General features: G+C 57.8%; 4 protein-coding genes and 1 long non-coding RNA gene across 6 annotated transcripts in view; 2 read left to right on the forward strand and 3 right to left on the reverse strand.

Annotated features, from left to right (window-relative positions):
* Positions 1-683: 683 nt before the first annotated feature.
* On the reverse strand, positions 684-3,773 carry FCRL6 (Fc receptor like 6). The gene is made up of 6 exons (XM_074529609.1): positions 3,470-3,773; positions 2,613-3,257; positions 1,934-2,236; positions 1,767-1,850; positions 1,066-1,087; positions 684-880 (listed from the first exon to the last, which is right to left on the reverse strand). The coding sequence occupies exons 1-6, from the start codon at positions 3,771-3,773 to the stop codon at positions 736-738; spliced, it is 1,503 nt and encodes a 500-aa protein (XP_074385710.1). The 3' UTR covers positions 684-735.
* Positions 3,774-6,977: 3,204 nt separating this feature from the next.
* LOC141725543 (transgelin-2-like) lies at positions 6,978-7,769 on the forward strand. Its single transcript, XM_074529391.1, has 3 exons — positions 6,978-7,110; positions 7,188-7,290; positions 7,373-7,769. Exons 1-3 carry the CDS (start codon positions 7,080-7,082, stop codon positions 7,512-7,514), a joined length of 276 nt encoding a protein of 91 aa, XP_074385492.1. The 5' UTR covers positions 6,978-7,079; the 3' UTR covers positions 7,515-7,769.
* A 3,029-nt stretch (positions 7,770-10,798) lies between these two features.
* LOC141725632 (Fc receptor-like protein 5) overlaps positions 10,799-23,033 on the reverse strand; it is a 45,846-nt gene continuing 33,611 nt past the window's right edge. The window contains 9 exon segments of the mRNA XM_074529610.1: positions 10,799-11,314; positions 11,317-11,705; positions 12,423-12,713; positions 12,802-13,059; positions 13,257-13,487; positions 13,576-13,591; positions 15,834-16,020; positions 20,098-20,197; positions 20,285-20,372. Coding sequence (XP_074385711.1) covers positions 10,907-11,314; positions 11,317-11,705; positions 12,423-12,713; positions 12,802-13,059; positions 13,257-13,487; positions 13,576-13,591; positions 15,834-16,020; positions 20,098-20,197; positions 20,285-20,372 — 1,968 coding nt within the window. The 3' untranslated portion in view covers positions 10,799-10,906.
* LOC141725545 (transgelin-2-like) lies at positions 15,593-16,379 on the forward strand. Its single transcript, XM_074529393.1, has 3 exons — positions 15,593-15,718; positions 15,796-15,898; positions 15,981-16,379. Exons 2-3 carry the CDS (start codon positions 15,804-15,806, stop codon positions 16,120-16,122), a joined length of 237 nt encoding a protein of 78 aa, XP_074385494.1. The 5' UTR covers positions 15,593-15,718; positions 15,796-15,803; the 3' UTR covers positions 16,123-16,379.
* LOC141725546 (uncharacterized) lies at positions 18,193-20,011 on the reverse strand. 2 transcript variants are annotated; one of them, XR_012577341.1, is made up of 4 exons: positions 19,746-20,011; positions 19,579-19,662; positions 18,881-18,902; positions 18,193-18,695 (listed from the first exon to the last, which is right to left on the reverse strand). It is a non-coding gene; the product is annotated as an uncharacterized LOC141725546 (long non-coding RNA). The 2 variants fall into 2 exon arrangements; XR_012577340.1 differs by having other exon boundaries at positions 19,579-19,665.

The raw sequence follows: 23,033 nt of genomic DNA on the forward strand, positions 1-23,033 counted from the left end.
TAGAGTAAAACTGCTGGGATTACATGCCATCAGTGGATGGCCTTACACTGCTTTTTTTTAGTTACACAGAAGGCTTTTTACATTTTATTTTCTATATAATATATATTATAGTGTCATTTATAATATATATTATACATTATATAATATTTTATATATATTATGCAATATATACAATATAATGTAATATAATATAATGTAATGTAATATAATATAATGTAATGTAATAAAATGTAATATAATATAATATAATATAATATAATATAATGCAATGCAACATAATATGATATAATATATAATAATTTAAAATATAGTACATAATATAATACAAAATATATTATGGTATATCATATAATATATTATATATATTATATATGACTTATTATATATGACTTATTTTATATGACTTATTATATATTACACCATATTATTCTAAATTATAACATACTATTATCTATTATAATATATAACCACTTTTACTCCTTATTAGACATTTACAAATTTTGAAAGAGTGAGCCTTGTTCCTCACTCAGTTTGACCAAAAATCTGAATTTTGGGTACAATAAGAGGGAAAAAACGTCGTGTGCTCTACCGGTATTGGGAGGGGGAATGAGGAGCCCTGTGGGGCGCTGTGAAGAGGAAGAAGAGACCCCAGAGGGGAATCGATGCCTCCCAGTGCCCCCCAGAGCCCCCAAGTGCCCCCCAGTGCCCCCCAGTGCCCCCCAGTGCCCCCCAGTGTCACAGCACGCTCTCGTAGTCACGGGGGTCCCGCTGTCCCTTCTGGGGTCCCGACAGCTCCGCGTTGGTCACTTGTGGGTCCCGAGGTGGGGCAGGGCGGGGGGGCACCTCTGGGGGCCCTGAGAGTGGCACCGCTTGTGGGGACCTGGGTGGGGGTGACATTTGTGGGTGTCCCTGTCCCCCCCTGTACTCACCCGCTGCCCACTCGGTGCCCATGATGTGGGTGGTGAGCGCAGCCCCCTGCTCCGGGGGGTCCTGTGGGGATTAGAGGGGGTCTGGGGGTGTCTGGGGAGGGGGAAAGGGGGGTCCCGGTCCGAGCCCCCCACTCACCTGTCCTGGAGCTTCCTGGCGGCTGCAATGGGAAGGGGAGGGGGTGACCATGGGGACCCCTGAACCTTCCTGGGAGCTCGGCAGCTCCAACCACCCACGGGACCCCCAAATCCCCACTGCAGCCCCAATTCCCAATGGACCCCCGACTCCCCCACACACTCTGAGCATCCCTGAACCCCCAGAACTTCTGCATCACCACAGTGCCCCCAGCCCCCCTGGTGCCCCCAACCCTCTGAGCCCCCAGAACCCCAATTCTGGCTGGGATGGGCACCCCCAAACTCCCCCAGGACCCCATAAAGATCCCACAAGGACAATCCCACACAGGGCGCTCTGCTTTCCAACCCCCGTGTTCTCAGAGGCGAGTCCAAATCCCGGTGGCCAAACCAGGTGCCAACATTCAAATGTGAGCGCCCATTGGGTTTGACCACAGCTTCCCAGAAAATTTACACATCCCTCCAGGAGCTCCCCAAACCCTCCAGGAACTCCACCCCAATGTTCCTCAAAGCCCACCCAGGGAAGGCCTTGGAGCCCAACCAAGACCCTCCAAATTCCCCCCAAATCCCTCAGGATCCCCAAGCCGAGGTCACTGCAGGCTCAGTGTCCCCAAGATCAGGGTCTCTGGGTGCTGCCGATCTCTGTCCCCACTCTGGGGGCTCCCCCTCACTCCAGGACCCCCGTCCCCCCCCCCCATTGTCACCCACCCCGGCGGTGCCACCAGTGACAGCCCCCGATGACAGCCAGGAGCAGGAGCAGGAACAGGAGGGCCCTGCCGACATTCACAGCCACTGTGGGGGACAGAGGGGGACACATTGGGGTCACTCTGAACCCCGGGGGTCCTGAATCCCCCAGCAACCCTGTGTGACCCCACCTGTGTCCCAGGGTGAGCCAGGTGTCACCTCCAGTGCCAGCTCAGGGCTGAATGCCCGGAACACGTGGTGCCCGTCCTGTCCCAGCTGGTTGGTGGCCACGCACTGGTAGGTGCCCGAATGTCCCACATCGATGTCCCTGAGCTCCAGGAGGGGACCCCGGGCCACCTCCTGCCCGTTGTGCAGCCAGGTGAAGGTGACAGGGGCTGAGCCCACCTGCACTGAGCAGCGCAGGGTCACGTTGTCACCTGTGTGCACCTGGTGTGCCAGGGGACCGGGGGTGATGGTGGCATTGGCCACGGGCACTGCGGGGACACAGCAGAGACAGAGGGTGATGGTGGCATTGTCCACAGGCACTGCGGGGACACAGGACAGAGGGTGATGGTGGCATTGCCCATTGGCACTGTGGGGACACAGGACAGAGGGTGATGGTGGCATTGGCCACGGGGACACAGACAGGGCTGAGGGCACAGGGAGGAGCTGGCAGCTGGTGTGGGGGGATAGGGACAATGGGGATGGGTGTGGTGGGCGATGTCAGGGATGGGGTCACACCAAGGAGGAGTGAGGGGACACAGGGCAGAGGTGGGAGGACACAAGGAATGTGTCAAGGGGACATGCAGGTCCCCAACCAGGGGATTGGGGAGGGATGTGGGGTCTCCCCGTGCCCATCCCCGCACTCACTGTGCACGGTCACCGTGACGCGGAGCCGGGCGCTGCTCTTCCGCACGGTCCCACTCTGGGACTGCGCCTCACAGCTGTAATTCCCCGAGTGGGAGACCCCCACGGCGGGCAGCAGCAGCTGCGGGGACTCCTGCGGGCCCCCCAGCACCCGCCCGTCCTGATAGAACAGGTACAGGAGGGGGGCTGGGGGCCGCAGGGGGCTGGGGGTGCTGCGGCAGCTGAGAGTCAGGGGGGACCCCTCGGTGATCTCGGGGGGACCCTCCAGCACCAGCACTGGCTCCGAGAAGAGCTCTGGAAGGAGAGGGGAGGGGATTGGTGAGCCTGAATCCCTGGGGAGGGGCTGTGGGGGCGTCGGGGTGGGGGCTGTGAGGGGCTCACCGTGCACTGTCACTTTCACCGGCGCTGACTCCTTCCACTTCTCTGACGCCCAGTATCCCACCCGGCCCTTGCAGCTGTAGTGGCCGCTGTGGTTCAGCTGCAGAGGGGACAGGGACAGCTCTGCGCCATCAGGGAGCCCCCTCAGTTCTGTCCCCTCGTGGTAGAAGGACACCGAGGTGACCGTGCGGTTCTGCCAGCCCCGGCAGCGCAGTGTCACATTGTCCCCTTCCAGTAGCGCCTGCATCGGCACCTGCAGCACCAGATCATCTGGGGACAGAGGGGACCTGTCACACCCGATGGCAGCAGGACTCCCCATTGGAGGGTCCAGATCACCAGGGGTCCGCAGTTCCAACACTGGGATGTCCCCAGGGCAGGGGACAGGCTCTGGTCACACAGGAGGTGACCAATGGAGCGGAGCCCACCCAGAGCCCTCGGGGTCCCTGCAGGTGCCAGGCTGAGGACACCCAAACCCCGCTTACCATCTGAGACTGTCACAGGGGGGCTGAGCCCCGTGCCGGGTCTTTCACACGTGTAGGTGCCTCTCTCGGTGACAGTGAAGCTCTCCTGTCTCTCGTGCCGCCAGTGATTCCAATCCTTGTACCAGGTGGTGGCACCGGCTGTCCCCGAGCCCTGGCAGGTCAGTGTCACCCGGTCCCACAGCACCGCCGGCCTCCAGGGGGGCTTCACGAGGAGCTGGGTGGTCTGGGCACCTGTGGGTGACAGGGGACACCAGCCTGCCAGGGCCAGTGTGGGGCTGGGGACAGCAGGATGGGACCATGGCATCTCCTGAGGACTCACCAGCGAAGCCGAGGGTCTGGGCTGGAAGGGAGAAGGGACAGGGATCAATGGCAATGGCACCATGGGGACAGCAGCATGGGGACACGGGGTGTGGGGCTGCTCCGTGTCCCCAACTGTCCCCATGGGGTCAGCAGTTCTTATGGGAAAATGTGTCTGGGTGGTCCCCAAAAGATTCGGCGAGGCCAGGGGGACACGTTTGTGTCCCAGCCACCCGTGCACCACATCCCTGTGGCACAGACACCTTGGGAACGGGGACACCGAGGCCACCCTGGGCTGAGGGTGGGGACACTGTGGACACCCCAGGCACGAGGACAGCACGGACACAGCCCATGCTGACCCAGGTCACGCCCACCAGCTCATGATCCCATCCCCATGGCCACATCCTCACTGTTCTTGTCCCCTTCTGTCCCTGCATCCCTGTTCCCTTGTCCCTATCCCCAGAGCTGCCTGAGCCCAAAGGTGCAGTCCCCAAATTCCTGTCCCCCTGTTCCTGTCCCCAAAGACACCTACATCCCCAGTCCCAACAAGGTCAACTGTGGTTATCATGGACTGGCACTGCTGGCATTGGGGACCTCAGGGGACCCCACACCCCCCCTGTGCCACCTCCTCTCCCCATTCCCAGGGTGTCAGGCCCGTGCCCAGGGCACTCACCCCACAGCAGCAGCGCCACCTTCCCGGCCATCCTGGTGTCCCCAGCCATGTGCACTGGCTGTCATTCGCTGCTGCTGGTGGCTGTCTCCTCGCTGGTGGCTTTTCGGATAAAGAGGAAGGAAGTGAGGTCACGTCTCGTCCTCACGTGTTGGTGGTGGCAACAAGCACGGGGCCATGGGGATGTGACCCTGGGGACACGCTGGGGACAAGGCTGGGGGAGACAAGGTGCAATATGGGGTTCCCAGGAGTGGGGGGCTCAGAGTGTTTGGGGTCCCCGGGCAATGGGTGCCCAGGGGAATGGGGGGTCCCTGGGAATGGGGGTGCCCAGTGATGGGAGTGCCAGGGGAACGTGGGCTCCAGGGATTTGGGGTCAGGGGATGGGGATGCTGGGGGAATGTGGGTTCCTGTGGGAATTGGGGGTCCTGGGACAATCAAGGTCCTGGGGAAAGGAGGATTTTTAGGGCACGGAATGGACAGGAGAGGGATCCTTGGGAATGGGGTGCTGGGCTATGAAGATCCTGGGGAATGTGAGTGCTGGGATGGGGGTCCCAGGCACGGTGGGACACAAGGAATGGGGGTCCCATGGTTGGGGTTCCAGGGGAATGGAGGTGCCTGGGAACGGCAGTGGCTGGGTGGGCCAGTGGGTCTGAGCTCCTTCCCTGGGTGTCTCAGATTTTGGGGTGACCCAGGGCCCAGCAAAGCCCCCTTGGGGTGCTCATTTCCTGGGCAGACATCACTTGAGTGTCCTGGGTAGATTTGCTTCTGTGCCCTCTCTCACCCTTGAATTTTTCATCTCTTTATTTCTCTTATTCCCTTATTTTCCTCACTTTTGTACCACGTCCCCTCACCCCCGTTCCTGACTCTGCAATCCTGGGGAGCACCTGAGCAGGGAATGGGTTGGGGGCGACAGGGGAGGGGAAAAACGGGGTGTGAGGTGTGCAAGGATGGGTCGGGAGGCTGTGGGGGATGGAGGTGTTGAGCTGTGCTCTCTCAACAGTTTCACTTTCTTTTTCTTGGACAAGAAGGAAGCGGCCATTTGTGCTGAGAGTCAGATGGGAACGGGAGGGGGTTCTGTTTTGGGGGGAACATCCCCGATGTCCTTTCCTGGGAGGATCCCGTCCCAGGGGGTGACACATCCTGGCATGGGGGGACCTTTACCAAGGGCTGGCGGTTCCAGAAATGTCCCTGCACATTCCTGGCCGGGTGCCTGTCCCAGGGGTGGCACATCCTGGGGACCCCTATCAATGCAAGGCTGGGGCCCAGCCATGGCCCAGCCCCACTGCACAGGGATGGCCATTGCCCAGCCCTGCTCTGCCCGGCCCCAGGGGGCAGCCAGCACCTGAGGGTCCCCCCTGTCCCCTTGGCTTTGATTCTGGCGGCTTTAGAGCTGCTGCAGAGGTGAGAATTGTGTGGGGGAAAAAGGCTTTGGCTGTGGTTTGCTCAGCCCTGCAAGAAGCACAAAACAACAAAGGCAGCCCAAGCAGTTCCTCTGCGAGCCCTTGATGGTTTCCAGAGCAGGGCTGGCTGGAAATCCCCACTGCAATGGCAGTTGTGGGGATACCAGTCCAGAAATGCAGCAATTGATCATTTGTTCCTCTTGGTAAGAGACTGTGAGAACCACAAAACTACTGCACAACCCACAACATTCTGTTCAACATCCTGACCTGGACCCTCCTTCTTGAACAAAGCCCGCAGCCTTCTGGAACCTCATGGAAAGAATGTTTGGGTTTGGGATGTGTGTCTGCCAGATAAGAGGGAAAAGTGTGGGGATACCGAGCAGGGGCTCTGCTCCCGGCCATGGTGGGGCTGTGGGGAGTGACCCTGTGTGGATTCCAGGTGTCCCCAAAGCTGCTCCATCCCTGCCCTCCTCACCTGAGGGAAAGGCTGAGGGTTTGCAGGAATTGTGGTTTAAAGGCATCAGAGGGGCTGCTGTGGACCTGAGACCTGCCTGGGGTCAGGCTCTGCCTTCTCTCTGTTATGAACAAAAATTCAGTTAATATTTTTTTTGTGAGAAAGAGTTACAGGGACGCCGCCAGGTCTCTGTCTCTGCCAGGGTTCTTGGTGCTTTGGTATTTTTGTAATCACGGGTCGTTGTAGCTTATCTCCTCTTTTGTATTAGTAAAAGGCCTGGCTGGGTGGGTGGATGGCCCTTCCCCGAGGCTGTGCTCTCTTCCAGCATAGGGAAGACACCTGAGAGGGTGGGGGGGGTTATGCAAAGTGACTCCAAAGACCAGCATGCTTTGGGACCTCGACTCCAAAATGCTATGAGAAAACCCTAAAAACAACGAGCCAAATAAGAATTGAGAGACTAAAGTGATGTCCAGACGTGAGGAGCCAAGTGCTGAGCCTGCAGAGATGCGGAGCCCCTCTGGCCCTGAGCAGAGAGTCGTCCCGACGCCAGGACAAAGCTGGACAGAATCAGGGAAACCAAGATCTGACGGGGACATCACGCCCTAAAGGCTCCCACGAGGACTGGATCCCCCGGCTCTGCCCCCAGTGGACAGAGCTGTGCATATCCTCCTCCTCTGAGTCACCCTGGGAAACGCGACGGGGACTGCAGCCCTGCCGAGCCGCCCAATCCTGAGCTGATCACTTTTAATAAAGGCATTAAAAAGGAGAAGAAGTCTCCTGGCCCTGTTTATGTCATTCCAGACCGTGGATCTCTTGGAGGGTGAGTGACCCGGAGGCCGTGGGGTGGGGATGGGGATGGAGATGGAGCCAGAGCTGAGCCTGCTGTGGATCCTCCAGGGAAGAACATGGCGTGCGTGCAGAGGACCCTGATGAACCCGGGCAGCCTGGCCGTGGCCAAGGGTGACGGACTCTTCGTGGGAGACCCCAACTGGTTCCCCAAGTAGGTGCTGGGGGGTGCTGGAGGGGCAGGAGGCCGGGCTGGGGGGGTCCTTTGGGGGTGCTGACAGCCGCTGTGCCCGCAGGAAGTCGCAGGAGAACCGGCGCGTCTTCTCCGAGGACAAGCTGAAGGAGGGGCAGAGCGTCATCGGGCTGCAGATGGGCACCAACCGGGGCGCCTCGCAGGCTGGCATGACGGGCTACGGGATGCCCCGCCAGATCCTCTGAGCCCCTCCGGACCCTCCAGGCCTCTGCGTGCCAGGGGGCCCCCCCAAAACTGCCTTAACCCCCGCCTTGGACCAGCCGGGTGCCCCCCGGCCCCAGTTTTGTCAGGACCAAAGTAATTTTTTATTATTATTATTTGGCTGGGTGGGCGCTGTGCCCACCCCACCGCCCCGCAGTGCCTTGGGGGCTGCTGGAGGGCCCCCCCAGCGTGTTGGGGAGCAACCCCTGTGCCCCAATAAACGGATCCACTTCTTTCCAGGCTTGGATGGTCGTGATTTGGGGCTGGGGGAGGGCAGGGCGGTCCTGCTAGGTGACAAGGAGGGGGGATCCCGGTTTGGGGGTGCAAAGACCCCATGGTCGCGTGGAGGGGCGGGGCCACGACAAAGGGGGCGGGGTCAGCAAGGACTGGGCGGGGCAAGAGCAAAGGGGGCGGGGCTGAGTTGTTGCTGTATCACAGCGCCCCCTGCTGGCCGGGAGCGCTCCCTGCATCGCCCCCTTCTGGCCGCAGCTATAACTGCACCAAATATACAAAACCTGGTTTTTTTCCCTCTGAGCAGATTTTTTCCCCTCTGGTTTTGTGTTGTTTATTCTGTTTCTTTTCTACTGCAGAGCTGTTATGCCCTTTTCTACATTTTTTCCCGTATTTTTGAAGTTCTAATAATTTGGAGCACGGGCTCTTCTTTTCCGTTCCTGCCCTCCTTGGCAGAAATTTGTCTTTCAAAGCAAGACACAGAGGATGGAAAGAATTCCACCCCCATTTCTTGGGGGCAGTTGAGAGGTGGCCCCCAGGGGTCCAAAGGTAGCCAAAACCATTTTGTTTGGGAGCAATCCTCGGATGTTTGTTATTGATAACGAAGGACTGGGCCAATGAGTGAAACTCACCAGCTGTGGCTTGATTAAAATGACCTAAAACCTTCAGAACACAAAATAAATAGGAAAGATGGAAAATTTCTGGGCGTTGCCTCCAGTGCCAGGTCAAGGGATGGACAAAGTCAGCACAGGAGGAGATAAAACCTGCCAGGGTGAAGGTTTGGCCAAAGGATGAGGCAGAGTTTGGGTGTTGACCTCAAACCAGTAAAACTACAATTAAATGTGTTCTCCTAACTAATTTAATCCCTTAAAATATGGGGAAAAGAGGCATTTCCCTTAATTTAAATCACTCAAGTGATAGGGAAAGGGGGATTTTCTCAGTTTAAACCCTTAATAATGGAAGGCAACAGGGTTTCCCCCTCACTTTAAACCTTGAGATGATGAAAATAGGGAGTTACCCGAAATTCGCGATCACCGAAGGATGTGATGATGATGATAGAACCGGATAAAATCGAAGTAAAGCATCCAAAATAAGCACTGTAATTCAGAATATCGAACAGCAGGTGGCAATGCTACTCCACCAAAAGGACAAAAAAATCCAGGAAATTCTGAGTGACCGAAAAACAGAGTTCACTCCTTAGAATTTTAGAAGTTAAATGACAGGAGAACAAAAGAACAGTGCTGGGGTGCTTTTATGGAACAGCAAAAGAGCACCCAAAAAGCTTAAAATAATTTTCCCTATATAGAGTAAAACTGCTGGGATTACATGCCATCAGTGGATGGCCTTACACTGTTTTTTTTTTAGTTACATAGAAGTCTTTTCACATTTTATTTTCTATATAATATATATTATAGTCTTATTTATAATATATATTATATATTATATAATATTTTATATTTATAATATAATATGATATGATATGATGTGATATATCATAATTTAAAATATAGTACATCATATGATGCAAAATATATTATAGTATATAATATAAATTATAATGTATAATATATATTATATATCGATATTATTATATATAATATAATGTATAATATATATTGTGCATCCTGTATTATAAATTATATATTTTATATAATTCATTATATATGATATAATATTATTCTAAATTATAACATACCATGATATATTATAATATATAACCCTCTTTAATCCGTAGTAGACATTTACAAATTTTAAAGAGTGAACCTTGTTCTTAATGCAGTTTGACCAAAAAACTGAATTTTGGGTACAATAAGAGGGAAAAAACGTCGTGTGCTCTCCCAGCATTGGGAGGGGGAATGAGGAGGTCTGTGGGGTGCTGAGAAGAGGAAGAATAGACCCCAGAGGGGAATCGATGCCCCCCAGGGCCTCCCAGTGCCCCCCAGTGCCCCTCAGTGCCTCCCAGCGCCCCCCAGTGCCCCCCAGTGCCCTCCAGTGCCCCCCAGTGTCACAGCACGCTCTCGTAGTCACGGGGGTCCCGCTGTCCCTTCTGGGGTCCCGACAGCTCCGCGTTGGTCACTTGTGGGTCCCGAGGTGGGGCAGGGCGGGAGGGCACCTCTGGGGGCCCTGAGAGTGGCACCGCTTGTGGGGACCTGGGTGGGGGTGACATTTGTGGGTGTCCCTGTCCCCCCCTGTACTCACCCGCTGCCCACTCGGTGCCCATGATGTGGGTGGTGAGCGCAGCCCCCTGCTCCGGGGGGGCCTGTGGGGATTAGAGGGGGTCTGGGGGTGTCTGGGGAGGGTGAAAGGGGGCTCCCGGTCCGAGCCCCCCACTCACCTGTCTTGGAGCTTCCTGGCGGCTGCAATGGGAAGGGAGGGGGTGACCATGGGGACCCCTGAATCTTCCTGGGAGCTCGGCAGCTCCAACCACCCACGGGACCCCCAAATCCCCACTGCAGCCCTGATTCCCAGTGAACCCCCGACTCCCCCACACACTCTGAGCACCCCTGAACCCCCAGAACTTCTGCATCACCACAGTGCCCCCAGCCCCCCTGGTGCCCCCAACCCTCTGAGCCCCCAGAACCCCAATTCTGGCTGGGATGGGCACCCCCAAACTCCCCCAGGACCCCATAAAGATCCCACAAGGACAATCCCACACGGAGCGCTCTGCTTTTCAACCCCCGTGTTCTCAGAGGCGAGTCCAAATCCCGGTGGCCAAACCAGGTGCCAACATTCAAATGTGAGCGCCCATTGGGTTTGACCACAGCTTCCCAGAAAATTTACACATCCCTCCAGGAGCTCCCCAAACCTTCCAGGAGCTCCACCCCAATGTTCCTCAAAGCCCACCCAGGGAAGGCCTTGGAGCCCAACCAAGACCCTCCAAATCCCCCCCAAATCCCTCAGGATCCCCAGCCGAGGTCACTGCAGGCTCAGTGTCCCCCAGCTCAGGGGCTCTGGGTGCTGCCGATCTCTGCACCCACTCTGGGGGCTCCCCCTCACTCCAGGACCCCCGTCCCCCCCCATTGTCACCCACCCCGGCGGTGCCACCAGTGACAGCCCCCGATGACAGCCAGGAGCAGGAGCAGGAACAGGAGGGCCCTGCCGACATTCACAGCCACTGCTGGGGACAGAGGGGGACACACTGGGGTCACTCTGAACCCCGGGGGTCCTGAACCCCCCAGCAACCCTGTGTGACCCCACCTGTGACCCAGGGTGAGCCAGGTGTCACCTCCAGTGCCAGCTCAGGGCTGAGTGCCCGGAACACACGGTGCCCGTCCTGTCCCAGCTGGTTGGTGGCCACGCACTGGTAGGTGCCCGAATGTCCCACATCGATGTCCCTGAGCTCCAGGAGGGGACCCCGGGCCACCTCGTGCCCGTTGTGCAGCCAGGTGAAGGTGACAGGGGCTGAGCCCATCTGCACTGAGCAGCGCAGGGTCACGTTGTCACCTGTGTGCACCTGGTGTGCCAGGGGACCGGGGGTGATGGTGGCATTGGCCACGGGCACTGTGGGGACACAGGACAGAGGGTGATGGTGGCATTGGCCATGGGGACTGTGGGGACACAGGACAGAGGGTGATGGTGGCATTGGCCACGGGCACTGCAGGGACACAGGACAGGGGTGGCACTGGGTGAGGGTGCCATGGTGGGGTCATCCCCAGCCCGAGGGTCCCGCTCACCCAGGATGGTGACATTCATGGTGTCACTCTCGGCCACGCTGTCCCCATCGCTGACCCGGCACCGGTACTGGCCGCTGTCATTGTCCCCAACGTGTCCCAGCTCCAGGCGGGGGCCGGTGCCCAGCGGTGCCCCCGAGCCCTCCCGGTGCCAGGAGAAGGACAGGGGACCTGTCCCCGCGGCCACCGCACAGCTCAGCACCAGGCTGTCCCCAAGTGCCACCTGTCCCCCGGGGGGCTGCGCTGACAGGGACACCCCCGAGGGTGGGACCCCTGCAGGAGGAGGGGACACCAGGGGACAATGAGGGACACGGGGGGGGGCAGAGAGGGGCAGGGGGACCCCAGGAAGGGAGGGGGGTGCAGAGATTGGGGGGCTTGGAAATAGGAGGGGATTGGGGGGGGACAGGGAGGGGACACCGGGAGAGGGAGGGGGGTGACACCAGGGAGGGGTGAGGGGACAGAGACAGGGATGGGGGGACTTGGGGACAGTGAGGGGGGACTGGGGACAGAGATGAGGGGACTGGGGACAGGGATGGGGGACCCGGGCAGTAATGGGGGGACACGGAAGAGGTGTCAGGGAAGGATGGGGGTACCCAGAAAGAGCTGGGGGATCCAGGGTGGCACCCGGGAAGGAATGGGGGACACGGGCCATGGTTGGGGGACCCGGGAAAGGATGGAAGGAGCTGGGGAGGGACCCGGGCAGAGATGGGGACACCAGGGGATGGTGTCAGGGAGGGCTGGGGGTCCCCAAGCAGGGCTGGGGGACCCGGGAGGGGACTCGGGAAAAGAGGGGCGGACCCGGGGTGGGATCCGGGATGGGATGGGGGGACTCAGGGCACTGATGGGGGAACCCGAGGAAGGACCCGGGTGGGCTGGGGGCAGCAAGTCAGGGCTGGGGGACTCAGGAAAGGTGTCAGGGAGGGCTGGGGGTCCCCAACCAGGGGATCGGGGAGGGATGTGGGGGCTCCCCGTGCCCATCCCCGCTCTCACTGTGCACGGTCACCGTGACGCGGAGCTGGGCGCTGCTCTTCCGCACGGTCCCACCCTGGGACTGCGCCTCACAGCTGTAATTCCCCGAGTGGGAGACCCCCACGGCGGGCAGCAGCAGCTGCGAGGACCCCTGCGGGCGCCCCAGCACCCGCCCGTCCTGATAGAACAGGTACAGGAGGGGGGCTGGGGGCCGCAGGGGGCTGGGGGTGCTGCGGCAGCTGAGAGTCAGGGGGGACCCCAAGGTGATCTCGGGGGGACCCTCCAGCACCAGCACTGGCGCCGAGAAGAGCTCTGGAAGGAGAGGGGAGGGGATTTGTGAGCCTGAATCCCTGGGGAGGGGCTGTGGGGGTGTTGGGGTGGGGGCTGTGGGGGGGCTCACCGTGCACTCTCACTGTCACCGGCGCTGACTCCTTCCACGCCCAGGATCCCACCGAGCCCTTGCAGCTGTAGCGGCCGCTGTGGTTCAGCTGCAGAGGGGACAGGGACAGCTCTGCGCCATCGCGGAGCCCCCTCAGTTCTGTCCACTCGTGGTAGAAGGACACCGAGGTGACCGTGCGGTTCCACCGGCCCCGGCAGCGCAGTGTCACCGTGTCCCCCTCCAGCAGCGCCCTCACCGGCACCTGCAGCACCAGCCCGTCTGGGGACAGAGGGGACCTGTCACCAGGGGTGTCACCTGTCACTAGTGCACCAGGGGTCCCCAGTTCCTGCACTGGGATGTCCCCAGGGCAGGGGACAGGCTCTGGTCACACAGGAGGTGACCCAGGGAGTGGAGCCCACCCAGAGCCCTCGGGGTCCCTGCAGGTGCCAGGCTGGGGACACCCAAACCCCGTTTACCGTCTGAGACTGTCACAGGGGGGCTGAGCCCGGTGTCGGGTCTGTGACACTGGTAGGTGCCGCTCACGGTGACAGTGAAGTGGTCACGTCTCTTCTGCCCCCAGCGCTTCCCATCCTTGTACCAGATGGTGGCACTGGCGGTCCCCAAGCCCTGGCAGGTCAGTGTCACCGGGTCCCACAGCACCGCCGGCCTCCAGGGGGGCTTCACAAGGATCTGGGTGGTCTGGGCACCTGTGGGTGACAGGGGACACCAGCCTGCCAGGACCACCATGGGGCTGGGGACAGCGGGATGGGACCATGGCATCCCCCGAGGACTCACCAGCGAGGCCGAGGGTCTGGGCTGGAAGGGAGAAGGGACAGGGCTCAGTGGCGATGGCACCATGGGGACAGCAGTATGGGGACACGGGGTGTGGGGCTGCTCGGTGTCCCCAACTGTCCCCATGGGGTCAGCACTTCTTGTGGGAAAGTGTGCCTGGGTGGTCCCCAAAAGATTCGGCGAGGCGAGGGGGACACGTTTGTGTCACAGCCACCCGTGCACCACATCCGTGTGGCACAGACACCTTGGGAACAGGGACACCGAGGCCACGCTGGGCTGAGGGTGGGGACACTGTGGATACCCCAGGCACGAGGACAGCATGGACACAGCCCATGCTGGCCCAGGTCACCCCCACCAGCTCATGATCCCATCCCCATGGTCACATCCTCACTGTTCTTGTCCCCTTCTGTCCCTGCATCCCAGTTCCCTTGTCCCTGTCCCCAGAGCTGCCTGAGCCCAAAGGTGCAGTCTCCACATTCCCATCCCCACCTTCATCCCCACATTCCCATCCCCACATTCCTGTCCCCCTGTTCCTGTCCCCAAAGCCACCCTACATCCCCAGTTCCACCAAGGTCCACTGTTGGTATCATGGACTGGCACTGCTGGCATTGGGGACCTCAGGGTACCCCACACCCCCCCTGTGCCCCCTCCCCATTCCCAGGGTGTCAGGGCACTCACCCCACAGGAGCAGCACCACCTTCCCAGCCATCCCGGTGTCCCCAGCCATGTGCACTGGCTGTCACTCACTGCCCAGGGGGTGGCTGTCCCCTCGCTGGTGGCTTTTCGGATAAAGGGGAAGGAAAGGAGGTCACATTTCGTCCACGTGTTGGTGCTGGCACTTGGTGGGGGCAGGGTGGCCGCAAGCACAGGGCCATGGGGATGTGGCCGTGGGGACAGGCTGTGGGTAGGGTGGTTAGAGTTTGGGGACAAGGCTGGGGGGACAAGGTGCAATATGGGGTTCCCTGGAGTGGGGGGCTCAGAGGGTTTGGGGTACTCAGGCAATGGGTGCCCAAGGGAATGGGGGATCCCTGGGAATCGGGTTGCCCAGGGCTGGGGGGACTCAGGGATGGCAGTGCCAGGGGAACGTGGGCTCCAGGGATTTGGGGTCAGGGGATGGGGATGCTGGGGGAATGTGGGTTCCCGTGGGAATTGGGAGTCCTGGGACAATCAAGCCTTCTGGAACTTCATGGAAAGAATGTTTGGGTTTGGGATGTGTGTCTGCCAGATAAGAGGGAAAAGCGGGGGAATACCGAGCAGGAGCTCTGCTCCTGGCCATGGTGGGGCTGTGGGGAGTGACCCTGTGTGGATTCCAGGTGTCCCCAAAGCTGCTCCATCCCTGTCCTCCTCACCTGAGGGAAAGGCTGAGGGTTTGCAGGAATTGTGGTTTAAAGCCACCAGAGGGGCTGCTGTGGACTTGAGACCTGCCTGGGGTCAGGCTCTGCCTTCCGTCTGTTATGAACAAAAATTCGGTTTATATTTTTTTTGTGAGAAAGAGTTACAGGGACACAGCCAGGTCTCTGTCTCTGCCAGGGTTCTTGGTGCTTTGGTATTGTAATCACGGGTCGTTGTAGCTTATCTCCTCTTTTGTATTAGTAAAAGGCCTGGCTGGGTGGGGTGGATGGCCCTTCCCCGAGGCAGTGCTCTCTTCCAGCATAGGGAAGACACCTGAGAGGGTGGGGGGGGTTATGCAAAGTGACTCCAAAGACCAGCATGCTTTGGGACCTCGACTCCAAAATACAACGAGAAAACCCTAAAAACAACGAGCCACCTAAGAATTGAGAGACTAAAGTGATGTCCAGACGTGAGGAGCCAAGTGCTGAGCCTGCAGAGATGCGGAGCCCCTCTCGCCCTGAGCAGAGAGTCGTCCCGACGCCGGGACCAGGCAGGACAGAACCAGGGAAACCAAGATCTGACGGGGACATCACACCCTAAAGGCTCCCACGAGGACTGGATCCCCCAGCTCTGCCCCCAGTGGACAGAGCTGCGCATATCCTCCTCCTCTGAGTCGCCCTGGGAGACACGACGGGGACTGCAGCCCTGCCGAGCCGCTCAATCCTGAGCTGATCACTTTTAATAAAGGCATTAAAAAGGAGAAGAAGTCTCCTGGCCCTGTTTATTTCATTCCAGACCGTGGATCTCTGGGAGGGTGAGTGACCCGGAGGCCGTGGGGTGGGGATGGGGATGGAGATGGAGCCAGAGCTGAGCCTGCTGTGGATCCTCCAGGGAAGAACATGGCGTGCGTGCAGAGGACCCTGATGAACCTGGGCAGCCTGGCCGTGGCCAAGGGTGACGGGCTCTTCGTGGGAGACCCCAACTGGTTCCCCAAGTAGGTGCTGGGGGGTGCTGGAGGGGCAGGGGGCCGGGCTGGGGGGGTCCTTTGGGGGTGCTAACAGCCGCTGTGCCCGCAGGAAGTCGCAGGAGAACCGGCGCGTCTTCTCCGAGGACAAGCTGAAGGAGGGGCAGAGCGTCATCGGGCTGCAGATGGGCACCAACCGGGGCGCCTCGCAGGCTGGCATGACGGGCTACGGGATGCCCCGCCAGATCCTCTGAGCCCCTCCGGACCCCCCAGGCCTCTGCGTGCCAGGGGGCCCCCCCAAAACTGCCTTAACCCCCTCCTTGGACCAGCCGGGTGCCCCCCGGCCCCAGTTTTGTCAGGACCAAAGTAATTTTTTATTATTATTATTTGGCTGGGTGGGAGCTGTGCCCACCCCACTGCCCCGCAGTGCCTTGGGGGCTGCTGGAGGGCCCCCCCAGCGTGTTGGGGAGCAACCCCTGTGCCCCAATAAACGGATCCACTTCTTTCCAGGCTTGGATGGTCGTGATTTGGGGCTGGGGGAGGGCAGGGGGGTCCTGCTGGGTTACAAGAGGGGGGATCCCGGTTTGGGGGTGCAGAGACCCCATGGCCGAGTGGAGGGGTGGGGCCACGACAAAGGGGGCGGGGTCAGCAAGGACTGGGCGGGGCAAGAGGAAAAAGGGCGGGGCTGAGCTGTCGCTGTGATACAGCTCCCCCTTCTGGCCGCAGTTATAACTGCACCAAATATGAAAAACCAGATTTTTCCCCCTCCGGTTTTGTGTTGTTTATTCTGTTTCTTTTCTACTGCAGAGCTGTTATGCCCTTTTCCACATTTTTTCCCGTATTTTTGACGTTACAATAATTTGGAGCACGGGCTCTTCTTTTCCGTTCCTGCCCTCCTTGGCAGATATTTGTCTTTCAAAGCAAGACACAGAGGATGGAAAGAATTCCACCCCCATTTCTTGGGGGCAGTTGAGAGGTGGCCCCCAGGAATCCAAAGGTAGCCAAAACCATTTTGTTTGGGAGCAATCCTCGGATGTTTGTTATTGATAAGGAAGGACTGGGCCAATGAGTGAAACTCACCAGCTGTGGCTTGATTAAAATGACCTAAAACCTTCAGAACACAAAATAAATATGAAAGATGGAAAATTCCTGGGTCTTGCCTCCAGTGCCAGGTCAAGGAATGGACAAAGTCAGCACAGGAGGAGATAAAACCTGCCAAGGTGAAGGTTTGGACAAAGGATGAAGCAGAGTTTGGGTGTTGACCTCCAACCAGTAAAATGACAATTAAATGGGTTCTCCTAACTAATTTAATCCCTTAAAATATGGGGCAAAGAGGCATTTCCCTTAATTTAAATCACTCAAGTGATAGGAAAAGGGGGATTTTTTCAGTTTAAACCCTTAATAAGGGAAGGCAACAGGGTTTCCCCCTCACTTTAAACCTTGAGATGATGAAAATAGGGAGTTACCCGAAATTCAAACCCAAAAAACGCCATCGCCAAAGGATGTGATGATGATGATGATGATGATTGAACCGGATAAAATCGAAGTAAAGCATCCAAAATAAGCACTGTAATTCAGAATATCGAACAGCAGGTGGCAATGCTACTCCACCAAAAGGACCAAAAAATCCAGGAAATTCTGAGTGACTGAAAAACAGAGTTCACTCCTTAGAACTTTAGAAGTTAAATGACAGGAGAACAAAAGAACAGTGCTGGGGTGCTTTTATGGAACAGCAAAAGAGCACCCAAAAAGCTTAAAATAATTTTCCCTATATAGAGTAAAACTGCTGGGATTACATGCCATCAGTGGATGGCCTTACACTGTTTTTTATTTAGTTACATAGAAGTCTTTTCACATTTTATTTTCTATATAATATATATTATAGTGTCATTTATAATATATATTATACATTATATAATATTTTATATATATTATGCAATATATACAATATAATGTAATATAATGTAATGTAATGTAATATAATATAATATAATATAATGCAATATAATATGATATAATATATAATAATTTCAAATGTAGTACATACTATGATACAAAATATAGTATATCATATAATATATAATATATAATATATAATATATAATATATAATATATAATATATAATATATAATATATAATATATAATATATAATATATATCGATATTATTACATATATATAGTGCATAATACATATTGTGTGTTCTGTATTATATATTGTATATTATATAATATGCATTATATATTATATATTATATATTATATATGACTTATTATATATTATATATGACTTATTATATATTATATATGACTTATTATATATGACTTATTATATATTATATTTTATAAATGACTTATTATATATTATACCATATTATTCTAAATTAAAACAAACTATTATATATTATAATATATAATCCCTTTTACTCCTTATTAGACATTTACAAATTTTAAAGAGTGAGCCTTGTTCCTCATGCAGTTTGACCAAAAATCTGAATTTTGGGTACAATAAGAGGGAAAAATGTCGTGTGCTCTCCCAGCATTGGGAGGGGGAATGAGGAGCCCTGTGGGGCGCTGTGAAGAGGAAGAAAAGACCCCTGAGGGGAATCGATGCCCCCCAGTGCCCCCCAGTGCCCCCCAGAGCCCTCCAGTGCCCCCCAGTGCCCCCCAGTGCCCCCCAGTGTCACAGCACGCTCTCGTAGTCACGGGGGTCCCGCTGTCCCTTCTGGGGTCCCGACAGCTCCGCGTTGGTCACTTGTGGGTCCCGAGGTGGGGCAGGGCGGGGGGGCACCTCTGGGGGCCCTGAGAGTGGCACCGCTTGTGGGGACCTGGGTGGGGGTGACATTTGTGGGTGTCCCTGTCCCCCCCTGTACTCACCCGCTGCCCACTCGGTGCCCATGATGTGGGTGGTGAGCGCAGCCCCCTGCTCCGGGGGGGCCTGTGGGGATTAGAGGGGGTCTGGGGGTGTCTGGGGAGGGGGAAAGGGGGGTCCCGGTCCGAGCCCCCCACTCACCTGTCCTGGAGCTTCCTGGCGGCTGCAATGGGAAGGGGAGGGGGTGACCATGGGGACCCCTGAACCTTCCTGGGAGCTCGGCAGCTCCAACCACCCCCGGGACCCCCAAATCCCCACTGCAGCCCCGATTCCCAATGGACCCCCGACTCCCCCACACACTCTGAGCACCCCTGAACCCCCAGAACTTCTGCATCACCACAGTGCCCCCAGCCCCCCTGGTGCCCCCAACCCTCTGAGCCCCCAGAACCCCAATTCTGGCTGGGATGGGCACCCCCAAACTCCCCCAGGACCCCATAGAGATCCCACAAGGACAATCCCACTTGGAGCGCTCTGCTTTTCAACCCCCGTGTTCTCAGAGGCGAGTCCAAATCCCGGTGGCCAAACCAGGTGCCAACATTCAAATCTGAGCGCCCATTGGGTTTGACCACAGCTTCCCAGAAAATTTACACATCCCCCCAGGAGCTCCCCAAACCCTCCTGGAGCTCCACCCCAATGTTCCTCAAAGCCCACCCAGGGAAGGCCTTGGAGCCCAACCAAGACCCTCCAAATTCACCCCAAATCCCTCAGGATCCCCAGCCGAGGTCACTGCAGGCTCAGTGTCCCCCAGCTCAGGGGCTCTGGGTGCTGCTGATCTCTGTCCCCACTCTGGGGGCTCCCCCTCACTCCAGGACCCCCGTCCCTCTCCCATTGTCACCCACCCCGGCGGTGCCACCAGTGACAGCCCCCGATGACAGCCAGGAGCAGGAGCAGGAACAGGAGGGCCCTGCCGACATTCACAGCCACTGCTGGGGACAGAGGGGGACACACTGGGGTCACTCTGAACCCCGGGGGTCCTGAACCCCCCAGCAACCCTGTGTGACCCCACCTGTGACCCAGGGTGAGCCAGGTGTCACCTCCAGTGCCAGCTCAGGGCTGAGTGCCCGGAACACGCTGTGCCCGTCCTGTCCCAGCTGGTTGGTGGCCACGCACTGGTAGGTGCCCGAATGTCCCACATCGATGTCCCTGAGCTCCAGGAGGGGACCCCGGGCCACCTCGTGCCCGTTGTGCAGCCAGGTGAAGGTGACAGGGGCTGAGCCCACCTGCACCGAGCAGCGCAGGGTCACGTTGTCACCTGTGTGCAGCTGGTGTGCCAGGGGAACGGGGGTGATGGTGGCATTGGCCACGGGCACTGTGGGGACACAGGACAGAGGGTGATGGTGGGGAGGGGGGCTGGGAGCCGCAGGGGGCTGGGGGTGCTGCGGCAGCTGAGAGTCAGGGGGGACCCCTCGGTGATTTCGGGGGGACCCTCCAGCACCAGCACTGGCGCCGAGAAGAGCTCTGGAAGGAGAGGGGAGGGGATTTGTGAGCCTGAATCCCTGGGGAGGGGCTGTGGGGATGTTGGGGTGGGGGCTGTGGGGGGCTCACCCTGAACTGTCACTGTCACCGGTGCTGACTCCTGCCACCCCCAGTATTCCACGCAGCCCTTGCAGCTGTAGCGGCCGCTGTGGTTCAGCTGCAGAGGGGACAGGGACAGCTCTGCGCCATCGGGGAGCCCCCTCAGTTCTGTCCCCTCTCGGTAGAAGGACACCGAGGTGACCTTCTTGTTCCAAGAGCCTCGGCAGCGCAGTGTCACCGTGTCCCCCTCCAGCAGTGCCCGCACCGGCACCTGCAGCACCAGCAAGTCTGGGGACAGAGGGGACCTGTCACACCCGATGGCACCAGGACCCCCCATTGGAGGGTCCAGCGCACCAGGGGTCCCCAGTTCCTGCACTGGAATGTCCCCAGTGCAGGGGACAGGCTCTGGTCACACAGGAGGTGACCTAGGGAGCGGAGCCCACCCAGAGCCCTTGGGGTCCCTGCGGGTGCCAGGCTGGGGGCACTCAAACCTCCCTCACCGTTTGAGACTTTCACAGGGCGGCTGGGCCTGGTGTCGTGTCTGTAACACGTGTAGGTGCCATTCTCGGTGACAGGGAAGTGGTCAGGTCCGTTCTGCCACCAGCGCTTCCCATCCTTGTACCAGTTGGTGGCACCAGAGCCCTTGCAGGTCAGTGTCACCCGGTCCCACAGCACTGGTGGTGTCCATGCGGGCTCCACCAGGAGCTGGGTGGTCTGGGCACCTGTGGGTGACAGGGGACACCAGCCTGCCAGGGCCACCATGGGGCTGGAGACAGCAGGGTGGGGCCATGGCATCCCCCGAGGACTCACCAGTGAGGCCGAGGGTCTGGGCTGGAAGGGAGAAGGGACAGGGCTCAGTGGGGGTGGCACTGCAGGGACAGTGGCATCCTGGTTACAGGGTGTGCAGACTGTCCCGAACTGTCCCCATGGGGTCAGCAGTTCTTGTGGGAAAGTGTGCCTGGGTGGTCCCCAAAAGATTCGGCGAGGCCATGGGGACACGTTTGTGTCACAGCCACCCGTGCACCACATCCCTGTGGCACAGACACCTTGGGAACGGGGACACCGAGGCCACCCTGGGCTGAGTGTGGGGACACTGTGGACAACACGGGCACAAGGACAGCATGGACACAGCCCTTGCTGGCCCAGGTCACCCCCACCAGCTCATGATCCCATCCCCATGGTCACGTCCTCACTGTTCTTGTCCCCTTCTGTCCCTGCATCCCAGTTCCCTTGTCCCCATCTCCAGAGTTGCCCGAACCCAAAGGTGCAGTCCCCACATTCCTGTCCCCAAATTTCTGTTCCCAAATTCCTGTCCCCCTGTTTCTGTCCCCCTGTTCCTGTCCCTAAAGCCACCCTACATCCCCACTCCCAACAAGATCCACTGCGGGTATCATGGACTGGCACTGCTGGCATTGGGGACCTCAGGGTACCCCACACCCCCCCTGTGCCCCCTCCTCTCCCCATTCCCAGGGTGTCAGGCCCGTGCCCAGGGCACTCACCCCACAGGAGCAGCACCACCTTCCCGGCCATCCTGGTGTCCCCAGCCATGTGCACTGGCTGTCACTCACTGCCCAGGGGTGGCTGTCCCCTCGCTGGTGGCTTTTCGGATAAAGAGGAAGGAAAGGAGTTCATGTCTCGTCCTCACGTCTTGGTGGTGGCCATTGGTGGGGGCAGGGTGGCCGCAAGCACGGGGTCATGGGGATGTCACTGTGGGGACAGGCTGTGGGAAGAGAGGGGACAGTTTGGGGACAAGGTGCAATATGGGGTTCCCAGGAGTGGGGGGCTCAGAGGGTTTGGGGTACCCAGGCAATGGGTGCCTAGGGGAATGGGGGGTCCCTGGGAATGGGGGTGCCCAGGGCTGGGGGGACTCAGGGATGGCAGTGCCAGGGGAACGTGGGCTCCAGGGATTTGGGGTCAGGGGATGGGGATGCTGGGGGAATGTGGGTTCCCGTGGGAATTGGGGGTCCTGGGACAATCAAGGTCCTGGGGAAAGGAGGATTTTTAGGGCATGGAATGGACAGGAGAGGGTTCCTTGGGAATGGGGTGCTGGGCCATGGAGATCCTGGGGAATGGCAGTGCTGGGATGGGGGTCCCAGGCACGATGGGACACAAGGAATGGGGGTCCCATGGTTGGGGTTCCAGGGGAATGGAGGTGCCTGGGAACGGCAGTGGCTGGATGGGCCAGTGGGTCTGAGCTCCTTCCCTGGGTGTCTCAGATTTTGGGGTGACCCAGGGCCCAGCACAGCCCCCTTGGGGTGCTCATTTCCTGGGCAGGCATCACTTGAGGGTCCTGAGTAGCTTTGCTACTGTGCCCTCTCCCACCCTTGAATTTTTCATCTCTTTATTTCTCTTATTCCCCTATTTTCCTCACTTTTGTACCACGTCCCCTCACCCCCTGTTCCTGGCTCAGCAATCCCGGGGAGCACCTGAGCAGGGAACGGGTTGGGGGGCAAAAGGGGAGGGGAAAAACGGGGTGTGAGGGGTGCAAGGATGGGTAGGGAGGCTGTGGGAGATGGAGGTGTTGGGCTGTGCTCTCTCAACAGTTTCACTTTCTTTTTCTTGGACAAGAAGGAAGCGGCCATTTGTGCTGCGAGTCAGATGGGCACGGGAGGGGGTTCTGTTCTGGGGGGGCACATCCAGGATGTCCTTTCCTGGGAGGATCCTGTCCCAGGGAGTGACACATCCTGGCATGGGGGGACCTTTACCAAGGGCTGGCGGTTCCAGAAATGTCCCTGCAAATTCCTGGCCGGGTGCCTGTCCCAGGGGTGGCACATCCTGG

This window comes from Zonotrichia albicollis, chromosome 30, assembly GCF_047830755.1.
Source record: "Zonotrichia albicollis isolate bZonAlb1 chromosome 30, bZonAlb1.hap1, whole genome shotgun sequence".
Taxonomy (NCBI): domain Eukaryota; kingdom Metazoa; phylum Chordata; class Aves; order Passeriformes; family Passerellidae; genus Zonotrichia; species Zonotrichia albicollis.